Below are 22,248 nucleotides of genomic sequence, written 5' to 3' on the forward strand. Positions count from 1 at the left end.
ATATATAACTAAAAGTTAACTTGAAACTTGAACAGACAAAATGAAGCTTTCGCTTTGTATATTTAGATTATTTCGACGGACATGGAAGATTGACTTCATATTTATTGATAAAGAATAAATTAATCTTATCTTACATTAGTTTAAAGTCATACACAGTGACATATTAAAGTTATCGTTCTTACTAAATGTTTTCAATTGTCCAAATTCTTCTTGCTATTTTAATTATGAATTAAATTGTAGTCATTTTCGCTTATCTAAATTAAGTCCTTGTTTACTTTAATATAGTTTCAATTTGCTGTAATGTTATTATTATTCTTTTGATTTGGTTATATCAAATCAAAGTGCACTTGAACGAAACTTGTCGCAGTTTTTATGTCATTTAAGTACATTGCTAATATTTAGTGCAAAATACGACTTGCTGACATAATCATGACGCAGATGACATCTGGAACGCGAGAGGATAATAGTGTAACGGTCTAATGTATGACATACAGGTAGTGTACAGGCCATCATTTTAGCTTGACGATAATAATATGTGGAGGTATTAAGTGGGACATATCATGTCCCTAGTGATTAGTGGACAATGCGTTATTTTAAGTCAAAATTTTATCAAAGTTTTGTTTATTATTATTTCTTGCCTTTGTGAGGTTCACGATGGGATTGTCGGTCAATTCTACACTTTTCCGATAAGACTTGATATATGTTTTCAATAAATTAAATAACGATTGATGAAGACGTTGCGGTTGAATAAATGTAAACATAAACATTAAAAATAAAAAGGATAAACAATTTGTATATTAAGTAACACAGTCTCTACGCTTTACCCCCTTTTGTCACAACATCCTTATCCTTTTGAACTTTTGAATATCCTCTAGTTTCTTAGGTGCAATGATTTAAAAGTACCAAGTGCTCGTCGCCTTTCATTTACACAAAACTGTTTGAAATTGGAATACCCGGAAAATGTTTCTAAAACTCAGTTTTATTTGCTCGTGTTTTGTTATATCATTTTGTGTGTCATTTTTGTATGGAGAAATGGTTCATTCAACGACGACCACCGCTACTGATACAGGTCTGTCACTGATTAATCATTATTTTAAGAAGATTTCAACTTTATACCAAGTACATTTTTGTATTTGACAACTTAAATAATTAATTAAATAATTGTATCAAGTAATCAATTTTCAATTTTGTTCCATTGTTTCTCAGTTCAGTCAGACTTGTTTAAACCGAACTCTTAATAACCCGAAAACCTGTCTTAACCAGACAGTTTCAACGGTCTCTTTCTTTCAAATAAATTGTATTTAGAACCTTAGTAAACTTTACACTTGTCTACTCCAACTTTTAAGTCCACAAGGGGTTAAACAAGTTACATTGAATTTTAGGTTTGTAGGTTTTTTTTGTTTTTGTTTTTCTTTTAATTACTTATTCTTTGTTTTGTTTTGATTTGTTTTTGCTTTCGTTTAGCATTTTTTTCGTATTCTTTCGTTTTGTTTTTTTTGTTTTTTTTGTTTTCGTTTTTTATTTTTTTTTTATGTTTTTGTTTTCGATTTATTTTTTTGTTTTTTGTGGGTGTTGTGTGTGTGTGTATGTGTGTGTGTGTGTGTGTGTGTGTGTGTGTGTGTGTGTGTGTGTGTTTTGTTTGTTATTTTTATTTCATTTTATTTTCTTTAAATTTTGTTTTGTCTTTTTTAAACTTTTTTTCATTCGAAATTAGTATAACAAGGCATTTTTTTTCAGAGTGCAAAGATAAATTAACGAATTGCTTTTACTATAATGATCAACAGTGTTTAGGATTATATGCTCCATGGGCAAAGGAAAATTGCGCATACAGATGTGGTTACTGTCGAGGTATGTCAGTTTTAAATTTATCTTTGTAACAGAAATATTGATTCTAATTTGAAGGATGTAATCCGTTAACATATGCGTTTTCTATTTTTTTAACTCTTGATTCTTTTATAATACACTTTTTCGAACTTATTTGCTTATATCTTCGTTTAAACCTGGTAACGCCAACTGATATCACAACTTATACCTTATGCCAGAGCTTGCCAAAACTACGCAGACTTTCTGTATCGCGCTAGAACAAATAAGCTTCTAGGACAGGGTTATGTTGCAAGAAGATTGAAGTCATCACTACAGAAGTTTTATGGTCGTCATCATGAACTCGATAATCGTTATGGTGTATCCATCTGCACCATGAAAACTGAATTATTCAACGGGTCATAGTTTTCCTTTCCTCGTTTGTCTACCCCGGACTTGACTGTTTATGAGTAACTCGGCGGGTGTTTCTAGAAAAGCAGAGGACGCTTACCCCACCGGTGCACCTGGTCCATGCTCCAAGTTTTAGTGGACTCCGAGTTGCTCATTTGTTTTTGTTACTTTGTATGTATGATTTTAGATACTTTATGCTCTTTGTTGTCTGCTTTCCATGTCTGGTCTTTGTCCCTGGATTACATTCTTTTCATTACCGCTATAACCTTGGTTCCCTTGATTACTCTTTCAAGAGTTATGCGCCTTACCCTAGGTCTATCTCTTTAATTACCACGACGAGAAAAGAGTACAGTAACTAACACAGTATTTATCAGCTTAGAATATCACACACAAACGTAAAACTATGTCTGAAATTATACAAAGATAAGTTAAAACGGAGATTGATCTTGTATACAGTGCAAAAAAAAAAAACAAAAAACAAATAAACGATAGAAAAATACTAACATTATTTCAGGAAAGTACCCACCATGTGAGGATGCGATAACCTTTTGTAAAGAACTCGGTACAGATGCTTGTACAAATCCTTCGTATCGAGGTTATATGCGGGAAAAATGTAGAAAAACTTGCAATACATGTACACGTAAGTTTTTGTTTTTGCCTCATTGCCATCTGTTTTAGTTTTTTTGTATGATGTCTTGTTTTCCTTATCTTCATTTTTATTATGTAATTGTATTTATTCAGCTCCCTACATTGTGTATATAAATTGTCTATGTTCACTGTTGTTATATTTCGGTTATGGACTTGAAATGTAACTGAAATATCCAATTATTGCGCATGTATATGTTTGTCAATATTCCACTGAATGTAAATCTTTCTTCAAAATGTTGGATCTGCACTACTGACTATGACGGTTTGTGATAAGGTGTGTTGAATGTATAATTGATTAAAGGGGTATCTAACATTTTCTCTGAAATTTATTTGGCTCGTTTAAATTTCTTGAAATTTTATTTAGTGTTTTACTTTGATAAAAGAAGCAAAATATATAAATTTCAAGAAATTTTAACCATATGTTTCAAGGGAATAATTTCAATGACCATATAGCAGCTTCATCAACAACACTTTTGATCACTAAGATGTTTTGAGTCTGATATCAGAATGTCACAAAATGAACAAGTTTTACAGTTTTACAGAGGTATTACCCTTAGGTTTTGTGAATTCCATAAAATATTTTACAATGTTGTGCTGGTGCTGGTGATAACTGTATGTGTGCCAGTGTTACTTTATTATGTCGTGCCTGATTCCTGCATGGATATGCATTTAACCGGTTAGACGCTTTTCAAATTTAAGGATAATTTCACTCTTTTGCAGTTCCAGCTCTGAACTATGTTGCAACAAATAATACTGCCATTATAAAACCGACTGGTAAGAAGAATACTTTATTTACACATGACAAACTATACATTTGATAAACATCGTTTAATTTAATTTTTTTTTCTAAATTAAGTGTAAAATAAATTTGTTGAATTATTTCTTCAATTTTCTTCATATTCCAAAATGTGCAGACATTACAAATCTGGATTTTAGAAAGAATGGGCATGATTTTCAAATTTATTTGCATAAAATATTGCAATCAAATATTGTTCTATCATGTTGTAAAGCACATCAATGAGGAAAATCTATCAACGTATTATATATATCCCAAATCATGCAAATTATTCCATTTTTTCAGACAATGTTCCAACTACGTCAGGAGCTGAAGTTAAACCGGTTAATTCAGGTCGGTTGCCCTTGCACAATTTCGAAGAGAAATTAATCTGAATATTACACGTATACAGTATATCCTAAAGAAATTAAACATTATAGAACGAATTATGAACTTTAAAATAAAATAAAAAGAAATTGTAATATAAAAATCTCTAACTAAAACACAAGCATGCAATAAAAAAGACATCTACAAAATATTTAAAATGCTTTGCATTCATAAATAGGACACGACATATTCGTTTACGCTTTTTTGAATTAAATACCATAAGCAATTACATATTCCGGAGATCGTAACATGTAGCCAAAGACTTTTTCGTGGTAAGTTGATGAGCATACGTAACACATATTTCCTCGAGTTAGGTCTTTGGTAATTCATAGGAATTTTCCTCACGGAAATGTATATCGAGCATGTTCCATGCATACTCATCGACTATTCCACAGTTAGCACGATATTTCATCACTTTTTGTGCTTGACCGTCCTGTATTAAACGTGTTTTAATATATACTTTGTATCATAATCAGCCTGTGTGGACAAACAAAACAGCTGTTTCAACTACGATGATCTGAAGTGTTTAGGGATCTACGAACCATGGGCTAGAGCCCACTGTCCTTATAGGTGTGGATATTGCCCAGGTAAGATATTTTATATGTACAAGTGGCTTCACGTAGTAACATTAGCGATCTGTTACCCCGGATAATTAAATACCAACCGGTGCAGACACAAATACCCAGCGCGTTGTAAGCTGTGATAAAGCAGTTCTTACTCTTTTAGCCAAATTGATGGAGCAAAAATAAATAGTGTCAGAGAATAAAATTCTATTCCATGTTTCTGAATTTTTTTTTACGTTACCGTACTCTGAAAATATACATGTGAAATGATTACTGTAAAAGTATTATTGTTCATGGGGGTGGGGGGATGTTTTAGTGGATTTCATGGGTTTGGTAAACCACGAAATTTGGATCCAATGAAAAGAAAAATTTCCATTCCTTTGTATGATAGAGATATCAAATCAACTATCATTTTCCCACGAATATTGGTACCAACGAATAAATGTACTTTCACAGTATAAGGTAAATCTAGTATTTTGAAATAAAAACACAAAAATTCAAGCAATTTGACTATTTGTTTTTGTAATATTTTATATGAATCATTTATGATCACAATACATGTTACTCATGTATGAAGCCGGATCCATTAAATAATATAGTACAGTTGCGGATCCAGAGATTTGAAAGGGGATCCAGCTGGGTTCCAGAACAACGAGGAGTTCAAGATAGTATTCGCTTAAACGCTGTAGTAAGGGCACAGTTTTAGTATGATCTTTTATTTGTATATATGAAAAGTGTATAATCAGTTTTCGTGTTTGTATGAAATAATCTATACAATAACTAGATAAGCCACCATGTGAAGACAAGATAGCTCTGTGTAACGAGTATGGTTCTGATGCTTGTACAAACCCACGCTATTCTGCCTGGGCCAGAACCAACTGTAGAAAATACTGCAACAGATGTGACGGTGAGTCAGTAAAGGTCGGAGTTTAATCGTTACGACATAAACGCACAACATTGGTTTTCTTTAATTATTACATTAGCATCAATGTTTGTTCGTCAAAGTATAAGTTGGGCACTCTAAAATTCCATTTACTCACTTAAGTGTCAATCTCTGTATCAGGCATTGTGTAGAAATAGAATGAATTAATCCACCACTTTGACATACTAATTTTACTCTTTTATCGTCAGAATCAAGACATGAAGATAGGATTTTCCATATCAAGTCCGAAAGATGAAAATTTCATTGAACTACAATCTTAATCCAAATTTTGTAGTCGGATAACAGTGTAGAAATATACTCATTACAAATTGAGTTAAATTAATTGTCAAATTGGTGGGTATTTGACATGCATGTTTTCGATTTTTCCCGTTTTGTCTGATTCTAACAAAAACTTGAACTTAAATCAGTTGAAGAGTTTTTTTACGTTCATGTTCATGGTCATAATTTGCAAAAAACGTAAAATGAATTATAGCGTGATGTGTGAGGCTCTTCATTAACCACCATTCGTTAACCTAATTTCTAGAAAAGCAGAAGACACTTACCCTGCCGGCGCACTTGTTCCAACTCCCAGTATTTTGTCGAGCCCGGTTGCTCATTTACTTTTGTTTGTATGCATTATTTTGGTTATTTCATGTGACCTTTGTTGTGTATGTCTATGTTCTCTGTTTAGTCTTTGTCTTTGGATAATATACTGTTGATATCCGCTCGAATCTTGGTTTCCTTGACTACTTTTTCAGAATTTACTATTCTAATGACCTATCGAATTCATGGTCAAGATTCAAAACTTATGAAAATGTGCTGTTAGAACTACAGTTAAAATATTTTTGGTGATTGCAAAACTTGACCAAATTGTAATATATTAATTACAGTCCCATACAAAGGTAACAACACGATAACACAGGCACCAGTGACGTCTTTGGCTTATATGAAAACTACGATAACACCTACACAAATCAATACACAAAAACCTTCACAATCACCAGCGACCAACGCTAACATTACACCTCAAAAGGGTAGTACAATGGTGCCGTCAAAACAGCTATCGACGATGACAACAAACCAAGTGACTCAGCGAGGTAAGTCGGCATGGTTAGATATTCAATCTTTATCTGTAAAGATGTAACTTAAGTTCGTTCCATAGACCTTGCTAATGCAAAGGCCAGAAGAAACTGCAATTTAGGACTTAGACTAGTAATGTACGGAATTTGGCATTATATTAATGTCTCAAATGCAAATAGTAACGCCTATGATTGCCATTAAAATTGTAAAAGGACTGACTCCATACGTTCATGTAAGGATGATCAATCATGCCATCTTTTTATATCTGTTAGTTTGCTACTTTGGTTCAATATCTACAATTATTGATGAGATAAAATGAAATCAGCGAAAACTTGTACATTTATAATATATGTTTAGTATTGTTTTGGATATTTGTAAAGTCGGGTCAGCAATATATACTCAGATTCACCCATGTTTTTTTTTCAAAACTATGAGTTGAAATGACAGTCAACATTTTATTTGATTCTTTTGTATGCTAGATTCTAAACCTTTTTGCAGGATGCCACGATGTACGAAGTGATTGTGCTGACTATGGCGAGGAGTCATGCTTTGGTGTATTTGCTCAGTGGGCTGTGAAGAACTGTGCCAGACGTTGTGGATATTGTGACAGTGAGTTTCAATTCGTTCATTTCTCCGTGTATCGCAGTAAAAGAAGTGAACGACGGATACAAAGCCAAAACGTATATATATGTCTGAGAAGTTTGTATAATATTTATTTGTTGTGACATGCATCATTAACTTGATCCCCTATCCTACTATCCTACATAATAACATGTAAAATGAATTGTCCCGTACTACCATACATCGTGTACTAAGTTACAGCCCTAGATTAATCCTACGAGGAAGAATGACCCGGACAGCGAAAGCTGTATTTTAATATATCCCAGCTGGCCGAGTGGCCTAGGGCGCTAGTCCCGCGGAGGGAACAACCACCAAAAATTTACATGGCAAATTTGACAGTTCTAACATCGTTAGGAACTTTTCAGATCCTTCTATACGTTTACGTTATCTTCCCTGTATCAATCTGTTCCGATGGAGCTGTGTAGGGAATAGAGTCGTCACATTCTGAGACGTTTGTATAATATTGATTTGTTGTGACATGCATCATTAATGTGATCCTCTATCCTACATAATAACACCTAGATGAACTGTCCCGTACTACCATACATCGTGTACTAAGTTACAGCCTTAGATTAATCCTACGAGGAGGAATGACCCGGCCAGCGAAAGCTATATTTTTATATAGCCTAGCTGGCCGAGTGGTCTAGAGCGCTGGACTTTGTGCAGGCGGTGTTGCCATAGATGTCACAACAGTACGAGTTCGGGTCCCACGGAGGGAAGGCAAAAACATTTACATCGCAAATTTGACAGTTCTAACATCGTTGGGAACTTTCCAGACCATTCTATACCTTTACATTATCTTCCCTGTATCAATTTGATCCGATGGAGCAGTGCAGCGAATAGAGTCGTCACATTCTAAGACGTTTGTATAAGACATGCATCATTAATTTGATCCTCTATCCTACATAATAACACCTAGATGAACTGTCCCGTACTACCATACATCGTGTACTAAGTTACAGACCTAGATTAATCCTACCTGGAGGAATGGCTCGGCAAGCGAAAGCTATATATATATAGATGTGTTTGCTATTCAGTATACATGTAGTAGCTCCACAAATATTTAGATCCAGTCAGTGAAAACCCATTTTTTACTATAATAGTATTTCAAAACAAAGCCTTTTCAGGTCCACTTTTGTAGTACAAACAGATGGTTCATGCCAATTTCAAATGATTTCGGGTAGATGGAGAAAAAACCTACAATATCGAGTTTAAAGCTTTAATAGCGTGCCTATTCACATCTGGTATAATCGTTTCAATACTACGTATTTCTGTTACAGACCATTTTCCACTCTGTAGTGACTATGATTATGACTGTGCCAGACTGCCACAGACACTGTGTACTGCCATCGAGTACAGATCTATAGCTGCAACAGCTTGTAGAAAATTTTGTGGATTTTGTCAAGGTTTGTATTATAGGTTACACATCCATATCAATTTGATGATAATGATGATGATGATTAGGGAGCAAGCGTTTGATACGGATCCTGTATTTTGTCTTTTGTCTTTTGTCTTTTTTTCCTTGTACCTGTCCTGCCTTTTTATTTCAAATTTCTCCCAACTGCCCACCCCACACCCCCACCACCAAGAAAAAAATTAAGAGCAAAGTTCAAATGTCTGTGGTATTGAACTAACTGTCAATACGCCGATGATAACTTTTACCATTCATTTTTTTTTTTATTCGGACCTTAAATATGCACCGTGATTGATCGAAATGTGTATAGCTATTGGGGAGACCTCTTACTATTAGGCCCGTGAGCATGCATGACATATACTTCCATGAAATAGAACTTGGGTGAAAAAAATAATTCTTCTCGTGGTAGTGTATATTGCGCATGTTCCACGCATGAATTGTTACTGAATCTGTCGACTCCAATTAAGCTCATGATTTGATGCATACTCATCGACTATCCCATAGTTAACACGAAATTGTCTATTTGGTTGTTATTTTCAATCAATTAAAAGATAAAAAAAATGTTAAGTGTGAGTCTTTGTAAGGATCGGGCAGTGGGTGAAACATGGTATAAAAAACTGTTTTAAAAATGTAATTTGGTTACTAGCAACATCAAAAATGTCTGTTTAAGGTTACATTCCTCCCCAAATAGGGTAGGTATATAGGCATTTTCATTTTATTATTATAATTTTTGTTTCATTTTTTTTTTCGGCTAAAGTTGAGCCAATATTTGTAAAATAGCATCATGTTTAAGTCATGAAAGTGTATTCTAAAATAAAACAAAATTAAAAAAAAGACTTTAATTTGAAGATAATGGAAAAGTTATGCATTATGCCAAAACAATACGTCTTTTTAGGATTACATTCCTCCCAAAAATAGGGTAGGTCGGTCGGCATTTTCATTTTATGTTTTTCTCGACTAAAGTTGAGCCTATATTTGTAAAATAGCATCATGTTTAAGTCATGAAAGTGTATGGTTTTAAGTAGAAAGTTTAATTTTTAACATGCACACCTATTAATTATGTCTTTTATTACAATACACTTATTTTCTTCTAAGGAATTTTAAAAAAAATATAAGTACATTGTATTACCTGCAAATATATTTTTCTCTTCATTGATGTATTTTTTGAAAAACAAAGTGAAATATGCATATTTATATGAATAGAGTGTCATCAAAATATTTCATTCACTTGTTTTATTAAACCTTGAGCTGAAGAATGTCTGACCTGCATGTTATAGACGTATAAATGTATGTCTGGTACCGTATATAAGTAGTAACAAGCAGAAACCGATACCTTGTCTTGAGCAGCTGATTTCACTCTAGAACTAATGCAAGTTCATGTTCTTGGTGACAGCATTTATTATATTTTAGTGCCACGATACTCGTGGCTTCCATTGTGCTCATCATCCGTAGTACGCTTGGATTAACGCGGTATAAATCAGTCTCCTATTCAAACGCTATTGTGACCTGGTTTTAAACGTACTTCCGGTTTTACCGGAAATGATCCGTATTATGCCAGAAATTGGCGGAAATTACTGATTTTGCTAATTTTGGGAAAAAATGTATTACGGTCGGGAGAGAAAACTAGGGTCGGTCGGGAAATCCGAGTTATCATTTCATTGAAATGTACTGAAATTAAACATTTTATGGGCAGATAACTCTATCAAAGCCTCATTTTTTGCACAAAAAAAATGAAAAACATTCATGCAGGTCGAATACTGGGATTTTCAAATAGAGAAAGCGTTCTTGAGTAAAATTAAATTGTTAGATCGGTGGGTTTATAATTTTGACATGCATTTTTCTGAATTTCCCATTGTGCCTGATTCTTACAAATACTGATACTTAAATACTATAGTGGTATTGTGTAAACCGAATCCTGAATACAAAGGAGACGTTTGATGAAGAAAGCATCTTCCAAAGTTCTGTATTGTCAGGTTCGATGTGTTTTTAACCTGCGTCAACTAAACAACTGGCTAAGATAAACAAAAACTTTAGTCCGAAACGATTTTGGTTTAGGCAAGTTTCACTTTATATGAAAAGAAAGTACAAGTATGTTGTTGAACGAAGTGATACCTAATCTAAATGAATAAAACATCGTTCCTGATGTAACATATGGTATTTTCACATGATGTATTGATATTTGTGATGTAACTCGGATTTCCACGATTTTTCTTTTTGGGGGGGCGGGGGGGGGGGGGTATGATTTTATCACCCAACTAAAGTGCAGCTTTTCTGCTAATATAGACAATTTCGGAAATTAAACTTTAAAAGACCTTAGTCCACGCCATACAGGTGTGCTAACGGGTGCACTGCTTACCGAGTGAACACGACGGTCTCCGCCCTTTTGAAGAATTATTTAGCACATGTATTTCTAAATGCATGTAAATTTCAAAGGAAACAGGGTCGGTCCTATACCAAAACGTGGTGTAATTCTGTCGTGGTTAGATGTGACAAATTAATGGTAACGGTATATGTACCCCACGTTTCGAATTTGACATGAAAAGGAAGTGATTATAGCTGCAGGCGGTGGTAGTTTGTGTACTGGTTAATCCGATGTCGTTTTAGGAACGGCATCTGAAAAAGGATCGAAAATGTAGTTCCATTAGAGGTATGTTTACATTTTTCTGTTATTATTTTATCTTAAATTAAAAATTAGTAATTTACTCCATTTTCGTAGCCATATTAACCATGTTAACATCAGTGATGAAAAGCATTTTTAATTTCCCATAATTCTTTTATTTTGTTAATGAAGAATATTTAAGAAATTATTATATTTTATCTTGCTATACTGCAATATACGAGTTATACAGAAAGATGAACAGACCTAAAAAAAAAACCTTAACGCATTACTAAATACAGATAAAAATAAAATATTTGAATAAATCCATTTTGTCTTGTAGTTACACTTCAAAGAGTCTTCAACGGTAACGACCATGCTATGTGTTTATCTTACTATGATTGGTATCTGGAAAGCTATATCTTACTGTCGACAACGCCGACGTCCTAAAGATGGCTTACCGAAAGAAATAGACGTCGAGAAAGATGTCGAACAGATAGAAGATAAACCAAAAGAAAAGAAATGCTGTGGAAAACATTTGATTTTCGGAATAGTTCAGCTCGTATTAATTTTCGGAACAATGTCGTTTTTCTTATATATGGTAAACGATAGAACTGAACCATTCTGTGGAGATCTCAAAATTCCCCAAAAATGGAAGTGCCAGTTTAATTATTTCTTCAACACGAACAACGAAGAACCAGTGAAGCACCATTTCAACTGCCCGTTCGTGACTAATAAATCTTTTGAAGAAAATCTGGCGATTGTTCATGGATATGCTACTGATATGGCAACTGAAGTTTCAAATGTTTTGAAAGTCAAATCAAGTCATTCACCTCTGTTGACCGTTTTCAAGGACAACATTAATAATCAAACTGAATCTAACTCTACCCATCCGCTAACTAATAAAAGGAAATATTTGAAAAAGTATGTGGATAACGAGGTTAAAAACTTTCTCCACATTATCCATAAAGTTGGCGTCGTTATGCATGTTGGTGGGAAAGCTAAAGTTGAGCAGCCGCAATCTTCAGCACCGGCCATTGTTACGGCTATGTCAGATCGGAATATTCGAGAAGGGAAAGAATTCGTTAGTAATGTTGTAGGAAAACTTCATCCTCTACAAGATATACAGAAACTAGTTATATATGATTTTGGACTTTCTAACGAAAATATTGAATTCTTTCGTCAACGATGCACTTTCTGTGACATCAGGAAATTTCCATTTGACAAGTTCCAAAATATCGCAATACATTTTGCCTTGAAGCCTTTAATGATCGAATTAGCTCTTAAGGAATTTGGAACAGTAATATGGGCCGATCCATACATTCGATTTTTGCCCGTCTATCTGAGGAACATAGTTAAATCTGCTCAAAAGTATGGCATTCAAGTGGCAAAAAACACCGAAAAAGTTAGAATTACGAAACAAACCGTTCGGGACAAAGTAGTAAAATATTTAAAGGAAGATTCTTGCATGGACAGCTTTGATGAAATTCAATCCAAATTTTTAGTTTTTAATCAGGCTACCTCAGTTAATGACATCGTGTTACCATGGATACGTGCATCGGTTGGATTTGGCGGGTCTTTAAAAGCTGATAAAGAAATAAAGTCTATTTCAATTTACAACCCAGTCGAAGAGACCATACTGGATATTATCGTCAACCGTCTCTACAATAAGCATATGGACAAAATCCAGATGAATTTGAAGGACTATGTTTATATTGGTCAACATAATATTCACAGACGCCATCAATGAAATAAAACAAATCTTACTGAGTTTTTCACTTTTTACAACAATTCAAGCTCTATATTGAGATTCCCTTTAATTCGTAAAGCCAATTAACCCTTGTAATTATTAATATACATGTACGTGGTTACAATTCTTCGCTTTAAAAATAATCACTGATGCGTTAAGTGCAGAGGTTTGTGTGTGTGTTTTTTTCTTTTTTCAAAAATTCATGTTAAAAATTATCCAGGAAAGCAGTTTGTGTTTAAACAAACGATTGAAGTGATAAATGTCTATTTAAGGGCAGATGTTCCAACAAAAATAAAAATATTCGAGGGTGAAGAAAATTGGTCGATGCAATAGCTCTAAGTTGCCCACCCTCCCATTTATTGTTTGAAAATTTAGTCAATTTCGCAAAACATGTTCTGACCGGCAAAGGTAAAAAACATCGCCTTTCATTAAACTGCCAATTGTCATAATATGATTAACAATCAAACAAAGTTTGTTTTGGCCGGCATATTATTTTCCTTTCTGTACATTAACAACATCCAACATGTCATAATTTTCCTTTCCTCTTTCGTCTACCCCGGACTTGACTTTTTTATGAGCAACTTGGCGGGTGTTTCTAGAAAAGCAGAGGACGCTTACCCTACTGGTGCACCTGGTCCATGCTCCCAGTTTTTAGTGGAGTCCGAGTTGCTCATTTGCTTTTGTTACTTTGTATGTATGATTTTAGTTACTCTATATTCTTTGTTGTGTATGTCTGTTTTCCACGTCTGGTCTTTGTCCCTGGATCACATTCTTTTGATTACCGCTATAACCTTGGTTCCCTCGATTATTCTTTAACTCAAACAAACCAAGAACGAAAACTCGTGCAAAGTACCAGTTTTGTGCACAATCTTTGTATATATAATTTTTATCTCAAAAAGGCAACATCCAAAGACAAACTAACAGTGGTTATGTGGTTATTTTTTAACATTCTATTGAAAATGTCTGAGCAAACCCATTAATGCAGACATTAAATATTGGTCTTTTCAAATAGAGGAAGCATCCTTGAGTGACATTATATTGTCAGATCGGTGGGTTTTTGATATGCATGTTTCTGATTTTTTCCCATTTTGCCTGATTCTTACAAAAACGTACACCAATTTTGTTTTATTTAACAACAAACTGGATTCGAAACAAAAAGTTTAATTTCCGTTACGAATCACATAAATTTCAAAACCCATGAAATAACGCACGAATATTGAAACCCTCAAATTAAAGTGATGTGCTTTCGTAATAAGTCATGCTCAGTATAAAATGTCAGTAGGGTAGCAAAAGGGGTGATTGGATGTTTCCTTATATAATAGGACATCCTAAGGGACATTTAATGATACCCCTCCATGTAGCTTTTTTGGGGGGAGGGGAGAGATGGGGGGTGAATACAACTTAAAATGACGATAACTTTTGTGGAAATAATCCGATCGAACTTAAATCTTGATCTGTATTTTAAAAATAATCAATAACAATAAAAGTTTGAAAATAGATCCTTCCATATCTTCTTAAGAAATCATTTTGAAACCGTTGGGGACGTACGGACGGACGAAAACGCCACTCTCCGGAGGGTATCATATACCTCACCACGTCTTGTGGCAATGTATAAAAATGGAGGAGAGGCAAAAAAAAATGGTTATATTATGTTTGCAATATGCATGTATTCTTACGTTAACATGTGTAGAAGTGCACAGGCATAATACAAAGTTCGTGTGTTATTTATGTGAATCTAGCTCCATGTGACATCTAGATACTTACGATATGACGCCTGCGTGGTTTTCGTTTATAATACTTTAGCTTGAAATCGAGTAAGGGCTAAATTATCAGGAGATTTTCGTATCCCATCTTGTCATTAATTTACTTTTAAATATTGAACGTACTTCGTACTGTTGTTTAAACATGTAGAATGTTGTTCATGTTCTGTTATGTGTTCTCTTTATATTTAGACACAACAGTCATGACTGGAGCATCCACGTCAACATCAATACCAAGTACAGTTCATCCTACATTAAAACCTTTACCAACAGATCAGCCTACAAAGGCAGCAATGAGACAAACGACTCTAAAGCCTATCTTGGCCACATCGTCTCTCCTTCCTACAAAACGAACCCTCACAACGTCAACCGACGCAGCATCAACAATGTTAAAAACTTCACCAAAACCAAATCCTTCAACGGCACCAACAGAGACGAAATCATCAACCAAGACAGTATCAACAATTCTTAAAACGTCGTCGAAACCAAATTTTTCAACGGCACTCATTACGATGATGAAAACGTCAATCATCCCGACGGTTCGCTTACCGCAGGCATCGACTCAGAAACCAGCCACACTAAACCCAATGAGCTCAACAACTTCAAATAATCAAACACCAAAACCGCCAACTATGAGCCAATCGATAAAATTATCAAGTAAAATGCCAACATTGCCTCCATCATCGCCAATCAAATCAACGAAACCTTCCACTGCCATCAATACACCAGCATCTACGAAGATTATCCGACCACCAGTTACTCAGCAAATTCAAACATCCAAGAGTGGACCTACAGTACCACAAGTTGTACCGACCATCGGCGCAACTAGACCACCAGGTAAAATACTCGAACATTCACTCAATTCATACCAATACACCCCCTCCCCGGACACCTATATCAAACCATCGCCATTCATGAACTTAACACCCAAGTATTCACGCAGCGTAAACGAAACAGTTCTTAAATATAATTTGCCTATTCCCTAATGCATCTAGCATGTCCTAACTACTTGAAGTAATGAAGGGTGGTTCGGAAAATGAAGAAAATGTGATATAGCTGTACATGTATGTAATGACAAAATTGGAGTGAAATATTTTAATATAATTCAAATAAACTGCTTGACTAAATCAATCACGTGTCCGGTCGTGGATATAACTCTTATTGATATTTTATCACAAATGTGTGATTTTTCTGATGACCATACAATTTCCGACTTTTCGCCTTTCATTTCCTGAAGTAAGTTTCTTTTACCTCATATTCCCAAAATTTGGCACCATCCACAGTAAACAGGTTCGGTTTTAAAAGAAATCATGTTAGGGGCCGATCATTTGATTCTGAAGGGGCTGATAGTTTTAGTAAATAAAGAACTTGGCCTGAAAAAAAATCGGAAATAAATACTCTGGCCCCCACTACCTAGAAAACAAGGAAAAAATATGGTCGAAATATTCTACTGTACAGTGTAATGAAAAAAAAAAATAACCTAACTGTATATTATTTGAAAAATGAATTCCCTGATCCGCAAATTTTTGAAAATAAATATTCTGGCCCAACCAAATCCAGACCCCACCACAACGACCCTCAGATTCAAATGATCTTCCCCTAACGATTAAGTGCTTAAAGTACTTTTTATCTAAACAGCATGTGAGACTGCTTTTTCCTGCAGTCGTTTTCTACATTAAGCGCGACAACTTTAGAAAAAGAAAAAAAAACTGAACATATTTTAATAGGCAAAAGCTTCAAAACCTATTCTGCACAAGCAGATTGCCAGTAACACGAGTTAGTAGGAGATTAAGTTTTTTTTCTGAATTTTAATGAACTGCCATACAACCTGAATAAAAACTTTTTGTGGGCAGAGCGAGGAAATTACCTTTTATAATGATACAAGGTAATCACTTCGTGGTCATAGTTCATAGGTCATAGGTCAATCTCACTCCGGAAGTCTTTAAGTCTTTCCTGGACAACTATATGCACGTTTATTCTCATTATTTAAAACGGTTATACTTTCAGTATGCAACACTTCATACGTGGATCCCATTCCCAAGTGTTGTAAAGTATGCGCATGTCCTGGAGAGAGGATTACCGGTCGTGTTATTAACAGCCGAAACAAACCGATTCCCAAAGCAGAGGTGTACTTCTCCGGATGTGAATGTTACCGTTACCTGACAAATGATTCTGGAAATTACAGCATCAAAAACATTTGTGTGAAAGGGCGGGAACTGTTCTTTTCGAGGGATGGATACATGGATTCCAAAATGCTTCCGGTTAAAGTAAGCACCGGTGAGACAACTTGGAATGCTGATAATATACTTGTAGATAGTCCTGTATTTTATAATATCACCAGTGTATTGAAAAGAAAATGAAACACAATACAAATGCTCTCGATATCTCATTTAGCTTTGTTAGGAAAAGTGCTATTTTTATCTGAACTGTTGACATTGTGAGAGGGGCCATATTGGTACACTGAAAAATATGTGGAATCCAGGGATCAACACTAACAGTACGTTAGTCCTGTGTCACCCTAATTTTGGAGAGAACTACATGAAAATTTGTAATGCTAGCCCTATGGGCTATCTAAATTTTGTCCTATTTTAACATAAGATAAAAAAAACACAACTATCATTACTCTCTGCAGACTACCTGTTTTTCCTCTGATGTAGTCCTGTTGACCACCAAACAAAAAAGTTAGTGTCAATCCCTTAAGAGTCTATGAAATTTCGGCTTTAATTATTATGACACTCGAGTGACAATGACATCCACTTAATTAAAAGCCTTTCCCTGCAATCTTTATGAAAAATAAATGGTAAAAAAAAACCTCAATCCATATCATTTAAAATATGTTTCTCTAGGAATTATGTGTTCCCTAGAAAGATTCATTTTCAATTGGAGAAAACAAACACCATGGAAACTTACCTGTTTGTACAATGAAAGCAACTAAATATTCGTTGATTTTATTTTTGATATAAGCTACCAGGGGTGGATGCAGAAATTTCCAAAAAGGGGTACAAGGGTATAATTCACTAATTAGTCAAAATTTTGCATGAAATGAACAAAATTTTCCAACAAAAGGAGGCTGGAACACCTCCCCGTCAACCAGCTAAATGACTTCACTTTTTGTATTAAAATGACCATGTGTTCATATTAACAGTCACTGTAACTTGTATTATTTATTATAAATTGTAGCCTTTTAGAACTGTACATATTCTACATATAATACAACATTTATTATTTACATTTAATTTTCTATTGGTATAAGCCATTCCCTTATCATATTGTACAAATCTACATCAAAATCAGGCAAAGAATGGCAAATCATTACCTGTTTTTAATGTCATTACATGATAAATGCATTCAGTAGATCTGTTTTAATTGACTAATATTATTAGTTTTCTTTGCCTTCCCATTAAGGAATAACATTTTTTAAGAGGAAATGAAATTTGCATGTTAAAAATTTCCCAACTTTTCGTCTAGAATTCAACAAAAATCTAGATTTTTCTATAAAGAAATAACTCCAATCACATGATGCACACCAAAAGACAAAAACAATAAAACAGTCATTACCTAAAATTTAATTTAAGCATCAAAATTTAACGAATAAAAAATGTTAATGACATCACAGTCACATTACAAAATAAGGTCTATGAGGTGATGGACAATTTTTTTTATCTAATCAGAAAGCTTGTCATTACTGAAATTATATTTCACAATAACAGCAATCTCTTGTGAATATTTAAAGTCAAAATGATTGATATTTTTTAAAATTTTGTTCTTTCTTTGGTTTCACTACTTCAATTTCCACAAGTTATGGGAAAATACCTGAATTATATAAGATTTTTCACTCTCCTTATTGGTTTTGCCTGATTCCTATGTGAAGAAGTACAACATACTAAGTACACCACTACAAATTAAAAAAAAACATGAAGAAAAAAAAAACAATAAGTAATATCTTTTGTTCTACTGGTATGAGATATTAAATCTAACCTGGAGTATATAACAAGTACTACATGTACTAATAAACCACAAAATCATTCAGTCAATTAACAATTTTCAACTTCTATTTTTATTTGATTCAATAAGATAGGTCTAAGGTAAGGGACAAAACTCTTAAAAATCATCAGAGTCTTTGTATTCAGTATTTTACATCAATTTCATGTAAGCATCAAAGTAACTTGGAATGACTTCATTCTGTTCAAAAGGAAAGCTTGACAGGCTTTGGTGAAACTAAATATAACACAAACACATCACTGATTTCAAGAGTTATTTCCCTTATCCTAGGTCCAACTCTTTAAACTATTTCAACAATTGCTAATACCCTCATCAAAATCAAGCATAGAGTTATTTTGCCTGAATGGAAAAGCTGATCCAGAAAGAATTAAATCCCTAATGACAATATTTTTTTTTACTTATATGGGTAGTGGAGTAAAATGCACAAAAGTTCTATCAACCCAATTTAAAATTATGGGTAGTGGTCGCAGAAAGTGCCATCCTCATGGTAGGTCCAATTATTTTCTGGAACAGTCCTGCTCAGTATGTAAATAATGAAAAAAAAATCAACATGTGTGATCAAACTGTGAATAGTTTTTAAAAAAATATAGTCTTTTTTTTAAATAAAAATTAATTATTAGATTACAAATAATTCAAATACATTCACCATTTCATTTTAACTTATTCAGTACTTTCTCATTTATATTGTAAAAACATGCATTTAGAGTACATAAAGCAGAAAATATACCCCATCATTCCAGTTAATAATACATGTATGTAGAAATATGCTGCATTCATAAAGGTTTTAATGTGTAATGAAAAATATTGATGCACATTTAGAGCTTTTTAAGTGAATTACTGCACAGAATCATATTTTGTGCAGAGAAAGAAGTTGCGTTCAAGTCATACTTTGTGAAATTTTGAGCACAGAAAAAAGTTACCAGTGTGTCAGATAAAACAAAATTCTTCACAGAATAGTACCAATAAATAGATGATGAAAGCATTTTTACATAAACTTTCATGTAAGATAATTTTGTAACAGATTACCGACTACATGGTGTACTTTAAAACCACAATATAGTTTGATGAAAACCATTAGACAGTCCTATCACATGTATAAAATTTATAGAAGAAAAGAAAGATAAGGCATTTAAATGCTACCCTGTCACGTTGCAAAAATTGGGGGTAAAAAGCAACTTCAAACGACCTTACATCCAATCAAACTGACAATTGACCTTGATTTAAATCTCATGGTTCTCAATAACTATACAAATTCAAATAAGATCCATCAATATCTTTTCAAGTTTTTATCTATAAATTGACAAGTTGTGGACAGACGGGTGTGTAACTATTCAGAGGGTATCATATAATACCTTGACAATTTGTGTGGCGGGGTATAAAAATATTATATGGCAGAATTTTGTGAAAATCATTTTTAAAAAGAATGCACAACATTATCACCAAGTTTGATGAATACTTAATGTGGAACAACATCAAGGTATAAGATATAGTAAATGAAAATCGTAATAGATGAACAATCCTAAACACAGCCCAGATATTGCAAGATAAATAAAAAGCAGAAGTTTACAAAGTTGAAGGAAAGTACACACCATAAGACAATTTCTCGCAGCAACATCTGAACTTAAAGCAGAAAAAAAAACTAGGTCTGTGAAAAAAAAAAAAACAAAAACAAAAAAAGAATGAAATTATGCTATTTGACAAATATACATATATTAAATACTTCAAGTTGTATTACAAAAAAATTCTAATTATATGAAGAAATGCCACATGATGAGACATTTTAGAACATTTTAAAAATGTAAATATATACATTGAATTTAGTACCTGTATTTATGCATGTTATGAGACAGTAGCATAGCATATTAGTTCCCCCTTAAAAACTTAATGCAGTAAAATCAGTTTCAGCTAAACCTTGGACTGTAAAAATGTGTAATTTCAGAAATTTTAGTGTACATCAATGACTGCTATTATGCCTCTGATGACTAACATGTGGTTGAAAAATCTCCAGTTACATGTACGTAAAAATTAAGGGAAACCAATCACTAATTTTTTTCTGTATTGAAATTACAATCTACATAAAATGTTCCACTCAGTCACTACATGGAATATCTAACAACTCTACTTTAATTTCTGATGACCTTTTTGATCAGCAAATCAGAATTCATCTTTCTTGATTTTGAAAGCATTATTCTACAGTGAGAGAAAAATATGAAGATTCCAAAAAGGTCATTTGAACAGAATTTGAATAGAATGGAGTGTTGTTAAATCCTACATGCAGTGACTGAATAGAGAAATTGATAGATCTGATTTTAATTAGAATGTTGAAATTATAACCCAGTATAAAATTGTTGGATAACAAAAACATTGCAATCATTTCTAAATTTATAGTAAAAATTAATGTAATAAAAATCAGTTAAGCCTAATAAAGGTGTTTTGAATCTGTGTAAGCCAAACCATCATGTCAAAAATGATAATTAAGTACTTCTCCATCTAAGAACCAGGCAAACTGTACCAGTGTGGCACATGAAGGAAAAAAACATAGATTTATTGCAATAACCAAGTACCTCTAGAAATAATCATCTAAGTGTTTGTAAAATTTCCATTTTTAAGATATTGATAGGTCAAATTCAGTTAAAATGCACTATGGAAAATGGCGGGAAAATTATAAGCATAATATCTATATCACAGATGAGTCAGGATAAATTTAAATAACTTTTCTGTTGTTTTCTAAATATATTGAATAAATTTGAGGAAAAAAGACCAAACTGAAAATTATAATGTGCCATCCATTGCCTGATTCTTACATGGAAAGGTACTTTAAAAGTGACAAAAGAGACAACTGCATCAATTATCTAATCTGTTAATTCTGTGGAGAATCAGCTAAGACACTGTAGGATTCACTGTAAAAAAATTTTCCAATGACATATCACAACTAAAAAGGCCAACTACATATAGATATCTGATAACATAAATGTAATACTATCTAAAAATTCTTCAACATGATTCATATCACAAAATATAAAAAATGCAACGAAAATATCGTTAAATACCCAACAAATAACAGACAAGGTAAACATTTGGACGGAAACATTAAGCACTAACAACACAACACAAAAATCACAGATACGCTGCCATAGTTTGTTTTAAAGGGTAAACAGTCTTTGATATTGACCAATCGGGTGGAGAAGGATTTGCTGATCTTGGGATTATCAGGGATCTTGTTCCTTTGATTTTTTTCCTCCATAAATGAAGTCTTTTGACTGCATCATAATATTGTACAGGAGAATGACTGAAAGAGATAAAATTTATTAAGTAGGACTCCACCTAAGGATCATGCAAAATGTGATTCATGGGTAAAAAGCCTACATATTTTTATTTTGGATATTTTGTTTGAAATGTCATAGTAAACAGAAATTAACATGTGGTTTTTCATATAACCTGTGCTCTTAGGAGATAAAAATTATATAGAATGCACTGTAGATTTCAATATTTAGGGAGATAACTCTGTAAATGGCACTC

The 22,248-nt window shown here is 33.5% G+C and overlaps 3 protein-coding genes across 10 annotated transcripts in view; 2 read left to right on the forward strand and 1 right to left on the reverse strand.

Moving 5' to 3' along the window:
- Positions 1 to 857: 857 nt before the first annotated feature.
- Positions 858 to 18,275, forward strand: LOC148613767 (uncharacterized). The gene is made up of 12 exons (XM_088587351.1): positions 858 to 1,069; positions 1,738 to 1,848; positions 2,726 to 2,851; positions 3,580 to 3,633; positions 3,941 to 3,988; positions 4,498 to 4,608; positions 5,369 to 5,491; positions 6,397 to 6,603; positions 7,085 to 7,195; positions 8,488 to 8,613; positions 14,920 to 15,564; positions 16,735 to 18,275. The coding sequence occupies exons 1-12, from the start codon at positions 961 to 963 to the stop codon at positions 17,085 to 17,087; spliced, it is 2,124 nt and encodes a 707-aa protein (XP_088443477.1). The 5' UTR covers positions 858 to 960; the 3' UTR covers positions 17,088 to 18,275.
- LOC148613768 (uncharacterized) lies at positions 10,911 to 12,978 on the forward strand. Its single transcript, XM_088587352.1, has 2 exons — positions 10,911 to 11,268; positions 11,561 to 12,978. Exon 2 carries the CDS (start codon positions 11,594 to 11,596, stop codon positions 12,965 to 12,967), a length of 1,374 nt encoding a protein of 457 aa, XP_088443478.1. The 5' UTR covers positions 10,911 to 11,268; positions 11,561 to 11,593; the 3' UTR covers positions 12,968 to 12,978.
- Positions 18,276 to 18,277: 2 nt separating the features above from the next.
- LOC148613769 (uncharacterized) overlaps positions 18,278 to 22,248 on the reverse strand; it is a 32,233-nt gene continuing 28,262 nt past the window's right edge. For all 8 annotated transcript variants that reach the window (XM_088587350.1, XM_088587348.1, XM_088587349.1 and 5 more), the window contains one exon: positions 18,278 to 22,018. In XM_088587350.1, coding sequence (XP_088443476.1) covers positions 21,995 to 22,018 — 24 coding nt within the window. In that variant the 3' untranslated portion in view covers positions 18,278 to 21,994. The remainder of the gene's footprint in view (positions 22,019 to 22,248) is intronic.

This window comes from Perna viridis, chromosome 6 (genome assembly GCF_037379345.1).
Source record: "Perna viridis isolate PV_CMFRI_1.1 ecotype Kerala chromosome 6, ASM3737934v1, whole genome shotgun sequence".
In the NCBI taxonomy this organism is placed as follows: Eukaryota; Metazoa; Mollusca; class Bivalvia; order Mytilida; family Mytilidae; genus Perna; species Perna viridis.

Coding starts and splice junctions, on each gene's coding strand:
- LOC148613767 (XM_088587351.1), top strand. CDS start 961: ATGTTTCTAAAACTCAGTTTTATTTGCTCGTGTTTTGTTATATCATTT. Junction 7,196..8,487: donor ACGTTGTGGATATTGTGACA/GTGAGTTTCAAT, acceptor TTTCTGTTACAG/ACCATTTTCCACTCTGTAGT. Junction 15,565..16,734: donor CGGCGCAACTAGACCACCAG/GTAAAATACTCG, acceptor TTATACTTTCAG/TATGCAACACTTCATACGTG.
- LOC148613768 (XM_088587352.1), top strand. CDS start 11,594: ATGCTATGTGTTTATCTTACTATGATTGGTATCTGGAAAGCTATATCT.